General features: G+C 44.8%; 1 protein-coding gene across 1 annotated transcript in view; it reads right to left on the bottom strand.

Moving 5' to 3' along the window:
- Nucleotides 1-16,102, bottom strand: part of CHD8 (chromodomain helicase DNA binding protein 8) — a 182,764-nt gene that overhangs the window by 155,011 nt on the left and 11,651 nt on the right. The window contains exons 7-12 of the mRNA XM_085534818.1: nucleotides 14,548-14,603; nucleotides 10,251-10,368; nucleotides 6,763-6,846; nucleotides 6,495-6,632; nucleotides 4,194-4,315; nucleotides 1,858-2,101 (exon numbers count right to left, since the gene is read on the bottom strand). Of these exons, the coding sequence (XP_085390944.1) occupies nucleotides 1,858-2,101; nucleotides 4,194-4,315; nucleotides 6,495-6,632; nucleotides 6,763-6,846; nucleotides 10,251-10,368; nucleotides 14,548-14,603 (762 nt within the window). The remainder of the gene's footprint in view (nucleotides 1-1,857; nucleotides 2,102-4,193; nucleotides 4,316-6,494; nucleotides 6,633-6,762; nucleotides 6,847-10,250; nucleotides 10,369-14,547; nucleotides 14,604-16,102) is intronic.

The following is a 16,102-nucleotide window of genomic DNA, read 5'->3' as shown; positions in this document are numbered from 1 at the left end:
GGCTACTTATGGTGTTTCTATGGGGTTTTATAGGGTTTTATGGGGTTTTCAAGCCCATAATAGTATTTTATGGGATTTTTGGGGGTATTTTATGGGGTTTTTTGGGTTATTTTATGGGGTTTTTTGGGGTTTTGGGGTTATTTTATGGGGTTTTATGGGGTTTTGGGGTTATTTTATGGGGTTTTTGGGTTATTTTATGGGGTTTTTTGGGGTTTTGGGGGTATTTTATGGGGTTTTTGGGTTATTTTATGGGGTTTTTTGGGGTTTTGGGGGTATTTTATGGGGTTTTTGGGTTATTTTTTGGGGTTTCTATGGGGTTTTTGGGTTATTTTATGGGGTTTTTTGGGGTTTTAGGGGTATTTTATGGGGTTTTTGGGTTATTTTATGGGGTTTTATGGGGTTTCTATGGGGTTTTAAGGGTATTTATGGGGTTTTTATGGGGTTTTGTGGGTATTTATGGTGTTTCTATGGGGTTTTGGGGGTATTTATGGGGTTTAATGGGGTCTCTATAGGGTTTTATGGGGTTTTTATGGTGTTTCTATGGGGTTTTGGGGGTATTTATGGGGTTTTATGGGGTCTCTATAGGGTTTTATGGGGTTTTTATGAGATTTCTATGGGGTTTGGGGGTAGTTATGGGGTTTCTATTGGGTTTTATGGTGTTTCTATCGGGTTTTATGGGGTTTTGGTGGCATTTATGGGGTTTCTATGGGGTTTTATTTCGTCTTTATGGGTTTTGGGGGTAATTATGGGATTTTTGGGGTTTTTGGGGGGTTTTGTGGGTATTTTATGGGGTTTTTGGGTTATTTTTTGGGGTTTCTATGGGGTTTTTGGGTTATTTTATGGGTTTTTTTTGGGGTTTTGGGGGTATTCTATGGCGTTTTCGGGTTATTTTATGGGGTTTTTTGGGGTTTTGGGAGTATTTTATGGGGTTTTTGGGTTATTTTATGGGGTTTTATGGGGTTTCTATGGGGTTTTTGGGGTTATTTTATGGGTTTTCAGCCCCATTCCTACCCTATTATCCTTGCAGTACATCTCATACTGCTGGATCATCTGCCTGGACGCCAGGCTGCCGTGGTACACGACCATTATCACCCACCATCACATCCTATACCTAAATTTCTATGGGGTTTTATGGGGTTTTATGGGTTTCTATGGGTTTTGAGGGTATTTATGGGGTTTCTATGGGGTTTTTATGGGGTTTGGGGTGCATTTATGGGGATTTAATGGGGTTTTATGGGGTTTTTATGTGGTTTTGGGGGTATTTATGGGATTTTATGGGGTTTCTATGGTGTTTCTAAGGGGTTTTATGGGGTTTCTATGGGGTTTTGGGGGTAGTTATGGGGTTTCTATCGGGTTTTATGGGGTTTTATGGGGTTTTTATGGGATTTTATGGAGTTTCTAAGGGGTTTTATGGGGTTTTTATGGGTTTCTATGAGGTTTTAGGGGTATTTATGGGGGTTCTATGGGGTTTTATGGGGTTTCTATGGGGTTTCTATGGGGTTTTGGGGGTATTTATGGGGTTTCTATGGGGTTTTATGGGGTTCTATGGGGTTTCTATGGGGTTTCTATCGGGTTTTATGGGGTTTTATGGGGTTTCTATGAGGTTTTATGGGGTATTTCTGAAGTTTTGGGGTTATTTATGGGGTTTCTATGGGATTTTATGGGTTTTTATGGGGTTTCTATTGGGTTTTATGGGGTTTTGGGGGTATTTATGGGGTTTCTATGGGGTTTCTGAGCCCCTTACCACCCCCTGCTTATAAGAAGACCTAAATGGGATTATTTAGGGTTCATTTTGGGGTAATTTTATGGGGTTTTTTGGGTTATTTTATGGGGTATTTATGGGTTATTTATTCCTACCCTATTATCCTTGCAGTACATCTCATACTGCTGTATCATCTGCCTGGACGCCAGGCTGCCGTGGTACACGATGCTGTTCATGTCCGTCCATGTATTGAACTCTCGTTCCCAATTAGTGATGGTGGATAACGGGGCGATAACGAGGAACGGGCCCCGGATCCCGACGTTGGAGATCTCCTGTAGGAACGCGATGGATTGGATCGTCTTCCCTAAGCCCATCTCGTCTGCCAGGATGCAGTTCTGCCTATAGGAGATAATGGGGATATAGGGTTATGGGGTTATAGGGTTATGGGGTCTATTGGGATATATAGGGGACTATAGGGTTATGGGGCCTATGGGGGGACTATAGGGTTATGGGGGGGCTATAGGGTTGGGTTGGATATAGAGGGGTCTATAGGGTTGGGTTGGGTTGGGTTATGGGGTCTATGGGGGGACTATAGGGTTATGGGGGGACTATAGGGTTGGGTTATGATGGCAATGAGGCGACTATAGGGTTATGATGGCAGTGAGGGTATATATATAGGGTTATGGGGGAACTATAGGGTTATGGGGGGGACTATAGGGTTGGGTTATGGGGGGACTATAGGGTTGGGTTATGCGGGGACTATAGGGTTGGGTTATGGGGGGACTATAGGGTTGGATTGGATATGGGGGGGCTATAGGGTTATGAGGCCTATGGGGGGACTATAGGGTTATGGGGGGGCTATAGGGTTGGGTTATGGTGCCTATGGGGGGACTATATGGCTATGGGGTCTATAGGGTTATGGGGCCTATGGGGGGACTATAGGGTTATGATGGCGATGGATTGGATCGTCTTCCCTAAGCCCATCTCGTCTGCCAGGATGCAGTTCTGCCTATAGGATATAATGGGGGATATAGGATTGGGTTATGGGATATATAGGGTTATGGGGTTATAGGGTTATGGGGCCTATGGGGGTATATAGGGGGCTATAGGGTTATGGGGCCTATGGGCGTATATGGGGTTATAGGGTTATGGGGCCTATGGGGGTATATAGGGAGCAATAGGGTTATGGTGGATATGGGGTCTATAGGGTTATGGGGTCTATAGGGTTATGGGGTTATGGGGGGGATGGTCTTCCCTAAGCCCATCTCGTCTGCCAGGATGCAGTTCTGCCTATAGGATATAATGGGGATATAGGGTTATAGGGTTATGGGGTCTATAGGGTTATGGGGTCTATAGGGCGCAATGGGGTCTATGGGGCCACTATATGGTTATGGGGTCTATAGGGTTATGGGGGGGATGGTCTTCCCCAAGCCCATCTCGTCTGCCAGGATGCAGTTCTGCCTATAGGATATAATGGGGATATAGGGTTATAGGGTTATGGGGTTATAGGGTTATGGGGTCTATGGGGGGGATATAGGGGGCAATGGGGTTATGGGGCCTATGGGGGGCCTATAGGGTTGGGTTATGATGGCAATGGGGGGCTATAGGGTTGGGTTGGATATAGGGGGACTATAGGGTTGGATATGGGGGGACTATAGGGTTATGGGGGGCTATAGGGTTGGGTTATGGTGCTATGGGGGGCTATAGGGTTGGGTTGGATATGGGGGGTCAATAGGGTTGGGTTATGGTGTCTATGGGGGACTATAGGGTTATGGGGCCTATGGGGGGACTATAGGGTTGGGTTGGATATGGGGGGGTCTATAGGATTGGGTTGGGTTGGGTTATGATGGCTATGGGGGGACTATAGGGTTATGAGGCCTATGGGGGGAATATAGGGTTATGGGGGGCTATAGGGTTGGGTTATGGTGCTTATGGGATATAGGGTCAGGTTATGATGCCTATAGGGTCTATAGGGTCAGGTTATGATGCCAATGGGGTCTATAGGGTCAGGTTATGATGCCTATGGGGTCTATAGGGTCGGGTTATGATGCCTATAGGGTCTATAGGGTTGGGTTATGATACCAATGGGATATAGGGTATCTATAGGGTCGGGTTATGATCCCAATGGGGTCTACAGGGTTGGGTTATGATGCCTATAGGGTCTATAGGGTCAGGTTACGATGCCTATAGGGTCTATAGGGTTGGGTTATGATGCCTATAGGGTCTATAGGGTCTATAGGGTCGGGTTATGATGCCTATGGGATCTATAGGGTCTATAGGGTCTATAGGGTCGGGTTATGATGCCTATAGGGTCTATAGGGTCTATAGGGTCTATAGGGTCGGGTTATGATGCCTATAGGATCAACAGTGTTGGATTCTGATGCCTATGGAATTCAATAGTGTTAATGATGCCTATGGGATATAGGATCTCTATAGGGTCAGGTTCCGACCCCAAAGACCCTAAATCCCGTTAATTAACCCCAAAACTCACCTGTTGTACCAATTAAAGAGCAGCCAATTAACACCTTCTAATTGATATTCGCGGAGCTGGTTGTGGTTCTTGTACTCGTGGGACGACTCCAGCTTCTTCCATTGGCCGGCTTGGGGTCGGGGCTATAGGGGAAAATGGGGTGAATTAATGGGGTTTTGGGGTTAGTTAATGGGGTTTTGGGGTTAGTTAATGGGGTTTTGGGGTCTGAGAGGGGATTGGGGTTGTATAAGGGGGGTAGGACCCTATAGAAGGGGATAGGACCCTATAAAGGGGGATAGGGTCCTATAGAAGTGGGATAGGGGGATAAAGGGCTATAGGGTGGAATGGGGTTAATTAATGGGGTTTTGGGGTTAGTTAATGGGGTTTTGGGGTCTGAGAGGGGATTGAGGTTGTATAAGGGGGGTAGGACCCTATAAAGGGGGATAGGACCCTATAAAGGGGGATAGGACCCTATAGAAGGGGGATAGGGGGATAAAGGGCTATAGGGTGGAATGGGGTGAATTAATGGGGTTTTGGGGTTAGTTAATGGGGTTTTGGGGTCTGAGAGGGGATTGGGGTTGTATAAGGGGGGTAGGACCCTATAGAAGGGGATAGGAGCCTATAAAGGGGGATAGGACCCTATAAAGGGGGATAGGAGCCTATAAAGGGTCGGGGCTATAGGGGAAAATGGGGTGAATTAATGGGGTTTTGGGGTTAGTTAATGGGGTTTTGGGGTCTGAGAGGGGATTGGGGTTGTATAAGGGGGGTAGGACCCTATAGAAGGGGATAGGACCCTATAAAGGGGGATAGGACCCTATAGAAGGGGGATATGGGGATAAAGGGCTATAGGGTGGAATGGGGTTAATTAATGGGGTTTTGGGGTTAGTTAATGGGGTTTTGGGGTCTGAGAGGGGATTGGGGTTGTATAAGGGGGGTAGGACCCTATAGAAGGGGATAGGACCCTATAAAGGGGGATAGGACCCTATAAAGGGAGATTGGAGCCTATAAAGGGTCGGGGCTATAGGGGAAAATGGGGTTATTAATGGGGTTTTGGGGTTAGTTAATGGGGTTTTGGGGTCTGAGAGGGGATTGGGGTTGTATAAGGGGGGTAGGACCCTATAGAAGGGGACAGGACCCTATAAAGGGGGATAGGGCCCTATAGAAGGGGGATAGGGAGATAAAGGGCTATAGGATGGAATGGGGTGAATTAATGGGGTTTTGGGGTTAGTTAATGGGGTTTTGGGGTCTGAGAGGGGATTGGGGTTGTATAAGGGGGGTAGGACCCTATAGAAGGGGATAGGACCCTATAAAGGGGGATAGGACCCTATAAAGGAGGATGGGAGCCTATAAAGGGTCGGGGCTATAGGGTGGAATGGGGTTATTAATGGGGTTTTGGGGTTAGTTAATGGGGTTTTGTGGTCTGAGAGGGGATTGGGGTTGTATAAGGGGGGTAGGACCCTATAGAAGGGGATAGGACCCTATAAAGGGGGATAGGACCCTATAGAAGGGGGATAGGGGGATAAAGGGCTATAGGGGAAAATGGGGTGAATTAATGGGGTTTTGGGGTTAGTTAATGGGGTTTTGGGGTCTGAGAGGGGATTGAGGTTGTATAAGGGGGGTAGGACCCTATAGAAGGGGATAGGACCCTATAAAGGGGGATAGAACCCTATAGAAGGGGGATAGGGGGATAAAGGGCTATAGGATGGAATGGGTTGAATTAATGGGGTTTTGGGGTTAGTTAATGGGGTTTTGGGGTCTGAGAGGGGATTGAGGCTGTATAAGGGGGATGGGACCCTATAGAAGGGGATAGGACCCTATAAAGGGGGATAGGACCCTATAAAGGCAGACAGGACCCTATAAAGGGGTTATTAGGACCCTATAAACGGGGATAGGACCCTATAAAGGGGGATAGAAGCCTATAAAGGGGGGTAAGGGCCCTGTAAGGGCAGATAGGACCCTATAAGGGGGGATAGGACCCTATAAAGGGGGTTAGGACCCTATAAGGGGGGATAGGACCCTATAAAGGGGGTTAGGACCCTATAATAGGGATAGAGCCCTATATAGGGGGATAGGACCCCATAAAGGGGGGATAGGAGCCTATAAATGGGGATGGGACCCTATAAATGGGGATACGACCCTATAAGGGGGGATAGGACCCTATAAAGGGGGATGGGACCCTATAAAGGGGGATAGGACCCTATAAGGGGGGATAGGACCCTATAAAGGGGGATAGGACCCTATAAAGGGGTTATAGGACCCTATAAGGGGTTATATGACCCTATAAGGGTTTATATGACCCTATAAAGGGTTTATAGGACCCACCAGACGTTTGAGCTCCGGGTTCCGTGCTTGGATTCGTTTGAAGTCCCCGATCTTCCCCTCGTCCACGTCCTCCTTCAGCTCCCACGTACTGTCCTCGTAGGGCAGGGAGCACCACTTGACCAGGTAATAAACCACTGGCTGATATATAGGATCAATATAGGGTTATATTATATAGGGCCGGCACTTATAGGGCCATAAACCCCCCTATAAACCCCCTAAATCCCCCCTTTTTACCCCAAATCCCCCCTTTATTTTAAGCCTATCTCACCTCCCCGTTGTCCTTATCGACGCTGTGGGACTCGTCCAGGATCCGATCGACCTCAACGTAGTCGGGGTTGAAGGGCTCTTCATCCTTGATAAGGGGGGAGAGATAAGGATCAAGATCCGAAGCGCCTTATCAAGATATAGAGACCCTTATCAATATATGGAGCCCCTTATCAATATATGGAGCCCCTTATCAATACCCAGAGCCCCTTATCAATATCCAAAGCCCCTTATCAATACCCAAAGCCCCTTATCAATACCCAAAGTCCCTTATCAACATCCAAAGCCCCTTATCAATATATAGAGCCCCTTATCAATATATAGAGGCCCTTATCAATATATGAAGCCCCTTATCAATACCTATATCAACATCCAGAGCCCCTTATCAATACCCAGAGCCCCTTATCAATACCCAAAGTCCCTTATCAACATCCAAAGCCCCTTATCAACACCCAGAGCCCCTTATCAATACCCAGAGCCTCTTATCAATACCCAAAGCCCCTTATCAATACCCCATATCAATATATAGAGCCCCTTATCAATACCCAGAGCCCCTTATCAATATATAGAGCCCCTTATCAGTATCCAAAGCCCCTTATCAATATATGGAGCCCGTTATCAATACCCAGATCCCCTTATCAAAGCCTCTTATCAATAACCAAAGCCCCTTATCAACATCCAAAGCCCCTTATCAGTATCTGGAGCCCCTTATCAACATCCAAAGCCCCTTATCAATACCCAAAGTCCTTTATCAACATCCAAAGCCCCTTATCAATATATAGAGCCCCTTATCAACATCCAAAGCCCCTTATCAATATATAGAGCCCCTTATCAACATCCAAAGCCCCTTATCAATATATAGAGCCCCTTATCAAAGCCCCATATCAATACCCAGAGCCCCTTATCAACATCCAAAGCCTCTTATCAATATATAGAGCCCCTTATCAAAGCCCCATATCAATACCCAGAGCCCCTTATCAACATCCAAAGCCTCTTATCAATACCCAGATCCCCTTATCAAAGCACCTTATCAATAACCAAAGCCCCTTATCAACATCCAAAGCCCCTTATCAATATATAGAGCCCCTTATCAATATATAGAGCTCCTTATCAATATATGGAACCCCTTATCAATATCTGGAGCCCCTTATCAATACCCAGAGCCCCTTATCAGTACATGGAGCCCCTTATCAATATATGGAGCCCCTTATCAATATCCAAAGCCCCTTATCAATATATGGAGCCCCTTATCAACATCCAGAGCCCCTTATCAATATATAGAGGCCCTTATCAATATATAGAGCTCCTTATCAGTATCTGGAGCCCCTTATCAGTACATGGAGCCCCTTATCAATATATAGAGCTCCTTATCAGTATATAGAGCCCCTTATCAATATATAGAGCCCCTTATCAGTGTCTGGAGCCCCTTATCAGTATCTGGAGCCCCTTATCAATACCCAGATCCCCTTATCAAAGCACCTTATCAATAACCAAAGTCCCTTATCAATACCCAAAGTCCCTTATCAACATCCAAAGCCCCTTATCAATATATAGAGCCCCTTATCAACATCCAAAGCCCCTTATCAATATATAGAGCCCCTTATCAAAGCCCCATATCAATACCCAGAGCCCCTTATCAACATCCAAAGCCTCTTATCAATATATAGAGCCCCTTATCAATATCCAAAACCCCTTATCAACACCCAAAGCCCCTTATCAATACCCAGAGCCCCTTATCAATACCCAGATCCCCTTATCAAAGCCTCTTATCAATAACCAAAGCCCCTTATCAACATCCAAAGCCCCTTATCAGTATCTGGAGCCCCTTATCAACATCCAAAGCCCCTTATCAATACCCAGAGCCCCTTATCAATATATAGAGCCCCTTATCAATATATAGAGCCCCTTATCAATATATGGAGCCCCTTATCAACATCCAAAGCCCCTTATCAATACCCAGAGCCCCTTATCAATATATGGAGCCCCTTATCAATATATAGAGCCCCTTATCAATATATGGAGCCCTTTATCAAAATATAGAGCCGCTTATCAACATCCAGAGCCCCTTATCAATATATAGAGCCCCTTATCAATATATGGAGCCCCTTATCAACATCCAAAGCACCTTATCAATACCCAGATCCCCTTATCAAAGCACCTTATCAATAACCAAAGCCCCTTATCAACATCCAAAGCCCCTTATCAGTATCTGGAGCCCCTTATCAATACCCAGAGCCCCTTATCAACATCCAAAGCCCCTTATCAATATATAAAGCCCCTTATCAATATATAGAGCCCCTTATCAACACCCAGAGCCCCTTATCAATACCCAGAGCCCCTTATCAATATATAGAGCCCCTTATCAATATATAGAGCTCCTTATCAATATATAGAGCCCCTTATCAATATATAGTGCCCCTTATCAATATATAGAGCCCCTTATCAATACCCAGATCTCCTTATCAAAGCCTCTTATCAATAACCAAAGCCCCTTATCAATACCCAGAGCCCCTTATCAATAGATAGAGCCCCTTATCAATATATAGAGCCCCTTATCAACATATAGAGCCCCTTATCAATATATAGATCCCCTTATCAATACCCAGAGCCCCTTATCAATATATGGAGCCCCTTATCAATATATAGAGCCCCTTATCAATATATAGAGCTCCTTATCAATATATAGAGTCCCTTATCAAAGCCCCTTATCAATACCCAGAGCCCCTTATCAATATATAGAGTCCCTTATCAAAGCCCCTTATCAATACCCTAAGCCCCTTATCAATATATAGAGCCACTTATCAATATATAGAGCCCCATATCAATATCCAAAGCCCCTTATCAATATATAGAGCCCCTTATCAATATATGGAGCCCTTTATCAAAATATAGAGCCACTTATCAACATCCAGAGCCCCTTATCAATATATAGAGCCCCTTACCAGTGTATGGAGCCACTTATCAGTACATGGAGCCCCTTATCAATATATAGAGCCCCTTATCAATATATGGAGCCCCTTATCAATACCCAAAGCCCCTTATCAATATATGGAGCCCCTTATCAATACCCAGAGCCCCTTATCAGTGTATGGAGCCCCTTATCAGTACATGGAGCCCCTTATCAATATATGGAGCCCCTTATCAACACCCAAAGCCCCTTATCAACATCCAAAGCCCCTTATCAATATATGGAGCCCCTTATCAATATATAGAGCCCCTTATCAATATATGGAGCCCCTTATCAGTACATGGAGCCCCTTATCAGTCCATGGAGCCCCTTATCAGTATCTGGAGCCCCTTATCAGTGTATGGAGCCCCTTATCAGTGTATGGAGCCCCTTATCAGTCCATGGAGCCCCTTATCAGTACATGGAGCCCCTTATCAGTATCTGGAGCCCCTTATCAGTACATGGAGCCCCTTATCAGTACATGGAGCCCCTTATCAGTACATGGAGACCCTTATCAATATATGGAGCCCCTTATCAGTTCCCACCTCGTGGAAGAAATGCCTCATTTGGGTCATTTTGGTCTTAAATCTCTTCAGTTTCTGATGGATCCTCTTATCTTTCTCCAGCTGATCGATGGTGGCCCACTCGCAATGGAGATAAGAGCTACAGGGGGAGATAAGGAACTGATAAGAGATAACAGGCCCTAGAGAGACCCTATAGCCCTATACGGGACCATATAAGCCTATAACTGACCCTATAACCCTATAAGTGACCCTATAACCCTATAACTGACCCTATAACCCTATAACTGACCCTATAACCCTATAACTGACCCTATATAGACCCTACAGCCCTATAAGTGACCCTATAACCCTATAAGTGACCCTATAACCCTATAAGCGACCCTATAACCCCATAACTGACCCTATAACCCTATAAGGGATCCTATAACCCTATAACTGACCCCATAACCCTATAAGTGACCCTATAACCCTATAAGTGACCCTATAACCCTATAAGTGACCCTATAACCCTATAACTGACCCTATAACCCTATAAGTGACCCTATAACCCTATAAGGGACCCTATAACCCTATAAGTGACCCTATAACCCTATAACTGACCCTATAACCCTATAAGTGACCCCATAGCCCTATAACTGACCCTATAACCCTATAACTGACCCTATATAGACCCTACAGCCCTATAAGTGACCCTATAACCCTATAAGTGACCCTATAACCCTATAAGCGACCCTATAACCCCATAACTGACCCTATAACCGCATAACTGACCCCATAACCCTATAACTGACCCCATAACCCTATAAGTGACCCTATAACCCTATAAGTGACCCTATAACCCTATAAGGGATCCTATAACCCTATAACTGACCCCATAACCCTATAAGTGACCCTATAACCCTATAAGTGACCCTATAACCCTATAAGGGACCCTATAACCCTATAAGTGACCCTATAACCCTATAAGGGACCCTATAACCCTATAAGGGACCCTATAACCCTATAACTGACCCTATAACCCTATAACTGACCCTATAACCCTATAACTGACCCTATAACCCTATAACTGACCCTATAACCCTATAAGTGACCCTATAACCCTATAACTGACCCTATAACCCTATAACTGACCCTATAAGCCTATAAGTGACCCTATAACCCTATAAGTGACCCTATAACCCTATAAGTGACCCTATAACCCTATAACTGACCCTATATAGTCCCTAGAGCCCTATAAGTGACCCTATAGGCACCTATAACCCTATAAGTGACCCTATAACCCTATAACTGACCCTATATAGACCCTACAGCCCTATAAGGGACCCTATAACCCTATAACTGACCCTATAACCCTATAACTGACCCTATAACCCTATAAGTGACCCTATAACCCTATAACTGACCCTATAACCCTATAAGTGACCCTATAACCCTATAAGTGACCCTATAACCCTATAACTGACCCTATAACCCTATAAGTGACCCTATAACCCTATAAGTGACCCTATAACCCTATAAGTGACCCTATAACCCTATAACTGACCCTATAACCCTATAACTGACCCTATAACCCTATAACTGACCCTATAACCCTATAACTGACCCTATAACCCTATAACTGACCCTATAACCCTATAAGTGACCCTATAACCCTATAAGTGACCCTATAACCCTATAACTGACCCTATAACCCTATAAGTGACCCTATAACCCTATAACTGACCCTATAACCCTATAACTGACCCTATAACCCTATAAGTGTCCCTATAACCCTATAAGTGACCCTATAACCCTATAAGGGACCCTATAACCCTATAAGTGACCCTATAACCCTATAAGTGACCCTATAACCCTATAAGTGACCCTATAACCCATAACTGACCCTATAGACCTTATAGGGACCCCAGTGTGATTTAGGAGATCCTATAAGACCCCATATGGACCCATAGACCCTATAGACCCTATAGGGACCCTATAGACCTTACAGGGACCCTACAGGGATTTAGGAGATCCTATAAGACCCCATATGGACCCATAGACCTTATAGGGACCCTATAGACCTTATAGGGACCCCAATGGGATTTAGGGGATCCTATAAGACCCCATATGGACCCATAGACCCCATAGACCCTATAGGGACCCTATAGACCTTATAGGGACCCTATAGGGATTTAGGAGATCCTATAAGACCCCAATGGGATTTAGGGTATCCTATAAGACCCCATATGGACCCATAGACCCTAAAGGGACCCTATAGACCTTATAGGGACCCCAATGGGATTTAGGGGATCCTATAAGACCCCATAAGGACCCATAGACCCTATAGGGACCCCAATGGGATTTAGGAGATCCTATATGACCCCATATGGACCCATAGACCCCATAGACCCTATAGGGACCCTATAGACCTTATAGGGACCCTATAGACCTTATAGGGACCCCAATGGGATTTAGGGGATCCTATAAGACCCCATATGGACCCATAGCCCTTATAGGGACCCTATAGACCTTATAGGGACCCCAATGGGATTTAGGGGATCCTATAAGACCCCATAAGGACCCATAGACCCTATAGGGACCCTATAGACCTTATAGAGACCCCAATGGGATTTAGGAGATCCTATAAGACCCCATATGGATGCATACACCCTATAGAGACCCTATAGGGATTTGGGAGATCCTATAAAACCCCATATGGACCCACAGACCCTATAGAGACCCCAATGGGATTTAGGAGACCCTATAAGACCCCATATGGACCCATAGACCCTATAGACCCAATAGGGACCCTATAGACCTTATAGGGACCCTATAGACCTTATAGAGACCCTATAGGGATTTGGGAGATCCGATAAGACCCCAATGGGATTTAGGGGATCCTATAAGACCCCATATGGACCCATAGACCTTATAGGGACCCTATAGGGATTTAAGAGATCCTATAAGACCCCATAAGGACCCATAGACCCCATAGACCCTATAGGGACCCTATAGACCTTATAAGGACCCCAATGGGATTTAGGGGATCCTATAAGACCCCATAAGGACCCATAGACCTTATAGGGACCCTATAGACCTTATAGGGACCCTATAGGGATTTGGGAGATCCTATAAGACCCCAATGGGATTTAGGGGATCCTATAAGACCCCATATGGACCCACAGACCCTATAGAGACCCCAATGGGATTTAGGGGATCCTATAAGACCCCATATGGACCCATAGACCCCATAGACCCTATAGGGACCCTATAGACCCTATAGGGACCCCATAGACCTTATAGGGACCCCAATGGGATTTAGGGGATCCTATAAGACCCCATATGGACCCATAGACCCCATAGACCCTATAGGGACCCTATAGACCTTATAGGGACCCTATAGACCTTATAGGGACCCCAATGGGATTTAGGAGATCCTATAAGACCCCATATGGACCCATAGACCCCACAGACCCTATAGGGACCCCACAGACCTTATAGGGACCCTATAGACCTTATAGGGACCCCAATGGGATTTAGGGGATCCTATAAGACCCCATATGGACCCATAGACCCCATAGACTCAATAGGGACCCTATAGACCTTATAGGGACCCCAATGGGATTTAGGAGATCCTATAAGACCCCATATGGACCCACAAACGTTATAGGGACCCTATAGACCTTATAGGGACCCCAATGGGATTTAGGAGATCCTATATGACCCCATATGGACCCATAGACCCTATAGGGACCCCAATGGGATTTAGGGGATCCTATAAGACCCCATATAGACCCATAGACCCTATAGGGACCCTATAGGGATTTGGGAGATCCTATAAGACCCCATATGGATCCATAGACCGCATAGACCCTATAGGGACCCTATAGACCTTATAGGGACCCTATAGACCTTATAGGGACCCCAATGGGATTTAGGGGATCTTATAAGACCCCATATGGACCCATAGACCCTATAGAGACCCCAATGGGATTTAGGGGATCCTATAAGACCCCATATGGACCCTATAGAACTTATAGGGACCCTATAGACCCTATAGGGACCCCAATGGGATTTAGGAGATCCTATAAGACCCCATATGGACCCACAGACCTTATAGGGACCCCAATGGGATTTAGGGGATCCTATAAGACCCCATATGGACCCATAGACCTTATAGGGACCCTATAGGGACCCTATAGACCTTATAGGGACCCCAATGGGATTTAGGGGATCCTATAAGACCCCATATGGACCCATAGACCCCATAGACCCTATAGGGACCCCATAGACCCCATAGAAACCCTATAGGATCCCGCTGACCCCATAAATCACTCACTAGTTCTTATATTTAACGAAAAACTCTTCGGATTCGGTCAATTGTCCGGACGGGAGCTGAAAAACATAAAGAAATAGGATCGTTAATTTATAGGGTCGTTAATTTATAGGGTCGTTATAGGGTCGTTAATTTATAGGGTCATTAATTTATGTAGTCGTTAATTTATAGGGTCGTTAATTTATAGGGTCGTTAATTTATGGGGTTGTTATAGGGTCGTTAATTTATAGGGTCGTTAATTTATGGGGTCGTCAATTTATAGGGTCGTTAATTTATAGGGTCATTATAGGGTCGTTAATTTATAGGGTCGTTAATTTATAGGGTCGTTATAGGGTCATTAATTTATAGGGTTAATTTATGGGGTCGTTAATTTATGGGGTCGTTAATTTATAGGGTCGTTATAGGGTCATTAATTTATAGGGTCGTTAATTTATGGGGTCGTTAATTTATGGGGTCGTTATAGGGTCGTTAATTTATAGGGTAGTTAATTTATGGGGTCGTTAATTTATAGGGTCGTTAATTTATGGGGTCATTAATTTATAGGGTCGTTAATTTATAGGGTCGTTAATTTATAGGGTCGTTATGGGGTCGTTAATTTATAGGGTCGTTAATTTATAGGGTCGTTATCGGGTCGTTAATTTATGGGGTCGATAATTTATGGGGTCGTTAATTTATGGGGTCGTTAATTTATAGGGTCGTTAATTTATGGGGTCGTTAATTTATAGGGTCGTTATGGGGTCGTTAATTTATAGGGTCATTAATTTATAGGGTCATTAATTTATGGGGTTGTTAGTTTATGAGGTCGTTAATTTATAGGGTAATTAATTTATAGGGTCGTTAATTTATGGGGTCGTTAATTTATGGGGTCGTTAATTTATAGGGTCGTTATAGGGTCGTTATTTTATGGGGTCGTTAATTTATGGGGTCGTTAATTTATAGGGTCGTTATATGGTCGTTAATTTATAGGGTCGTTAATTTATAGGGTCATTAATTTATGGGGTCGTTAATTTATGGGGTCATTAATTTATAGGGTCGTTAATTTATAGGGTCGTTAATTTATGGGGTCGTTAATTTATGGGGTCGTTAATTTATGGGATCCTTTAATTTATGGGGTTTTGTGGGGGGGTCCTTTAATTTATGGGGTCGTTATGGGGTTTTGGGGGGGGGTCCTTCAATTTATAGGGTCATTATGGGGTTGGGGGGGTCCTTTAATTTATGGGGTCGTTATGGGGGGGTCCCTCAATTTATGGGGTCATTATGGGGTTTTGGGGGGGTCCTTTAATTTATGGGGTCATTATGGGGTTTTGGGGTGGGGGTCCTTTAATTTATGGGGTCGTTATGGGGTTTTGGGGGGGGGTCCTTTAATTTATGGGGTCATTATGGGGGGGGTCCTTTAATTTATGGGGTCGTTATGGGGTTTTTGGGGTGGGGGTCCTTTAATTTATGGGGTCATTATGGGGTTTTGGGGGGGGGTCCTTTAATTTATGGGGTCGTTATGGGGTTTGGGGGGGGGTCCTTTAATTTATGGGGTCATTATGGGGTTTTGGGGGGGGTCCCT

This window comes from Coturnix japonica, unplaced genomic scaffold (assembly GCF_054131305.1).
Source record: "Coturnix japonica strain WE unplaced genomic scaffold, WE-NBRP24 Scf100, whole genome shotgun sequence".
Taxonomy (NCBI): domain Eukaryota; kingdom Metazoa; phylum Chordata; class Aves; order Galliformes; family Phasianidae; genus Coturnix; species Coturnix japonica.
The sequence above is the reverse complement of the archived record's forward strand: the minus strand, read 5'-3'. Positions and strand labels throughout refer to the sequence as shown.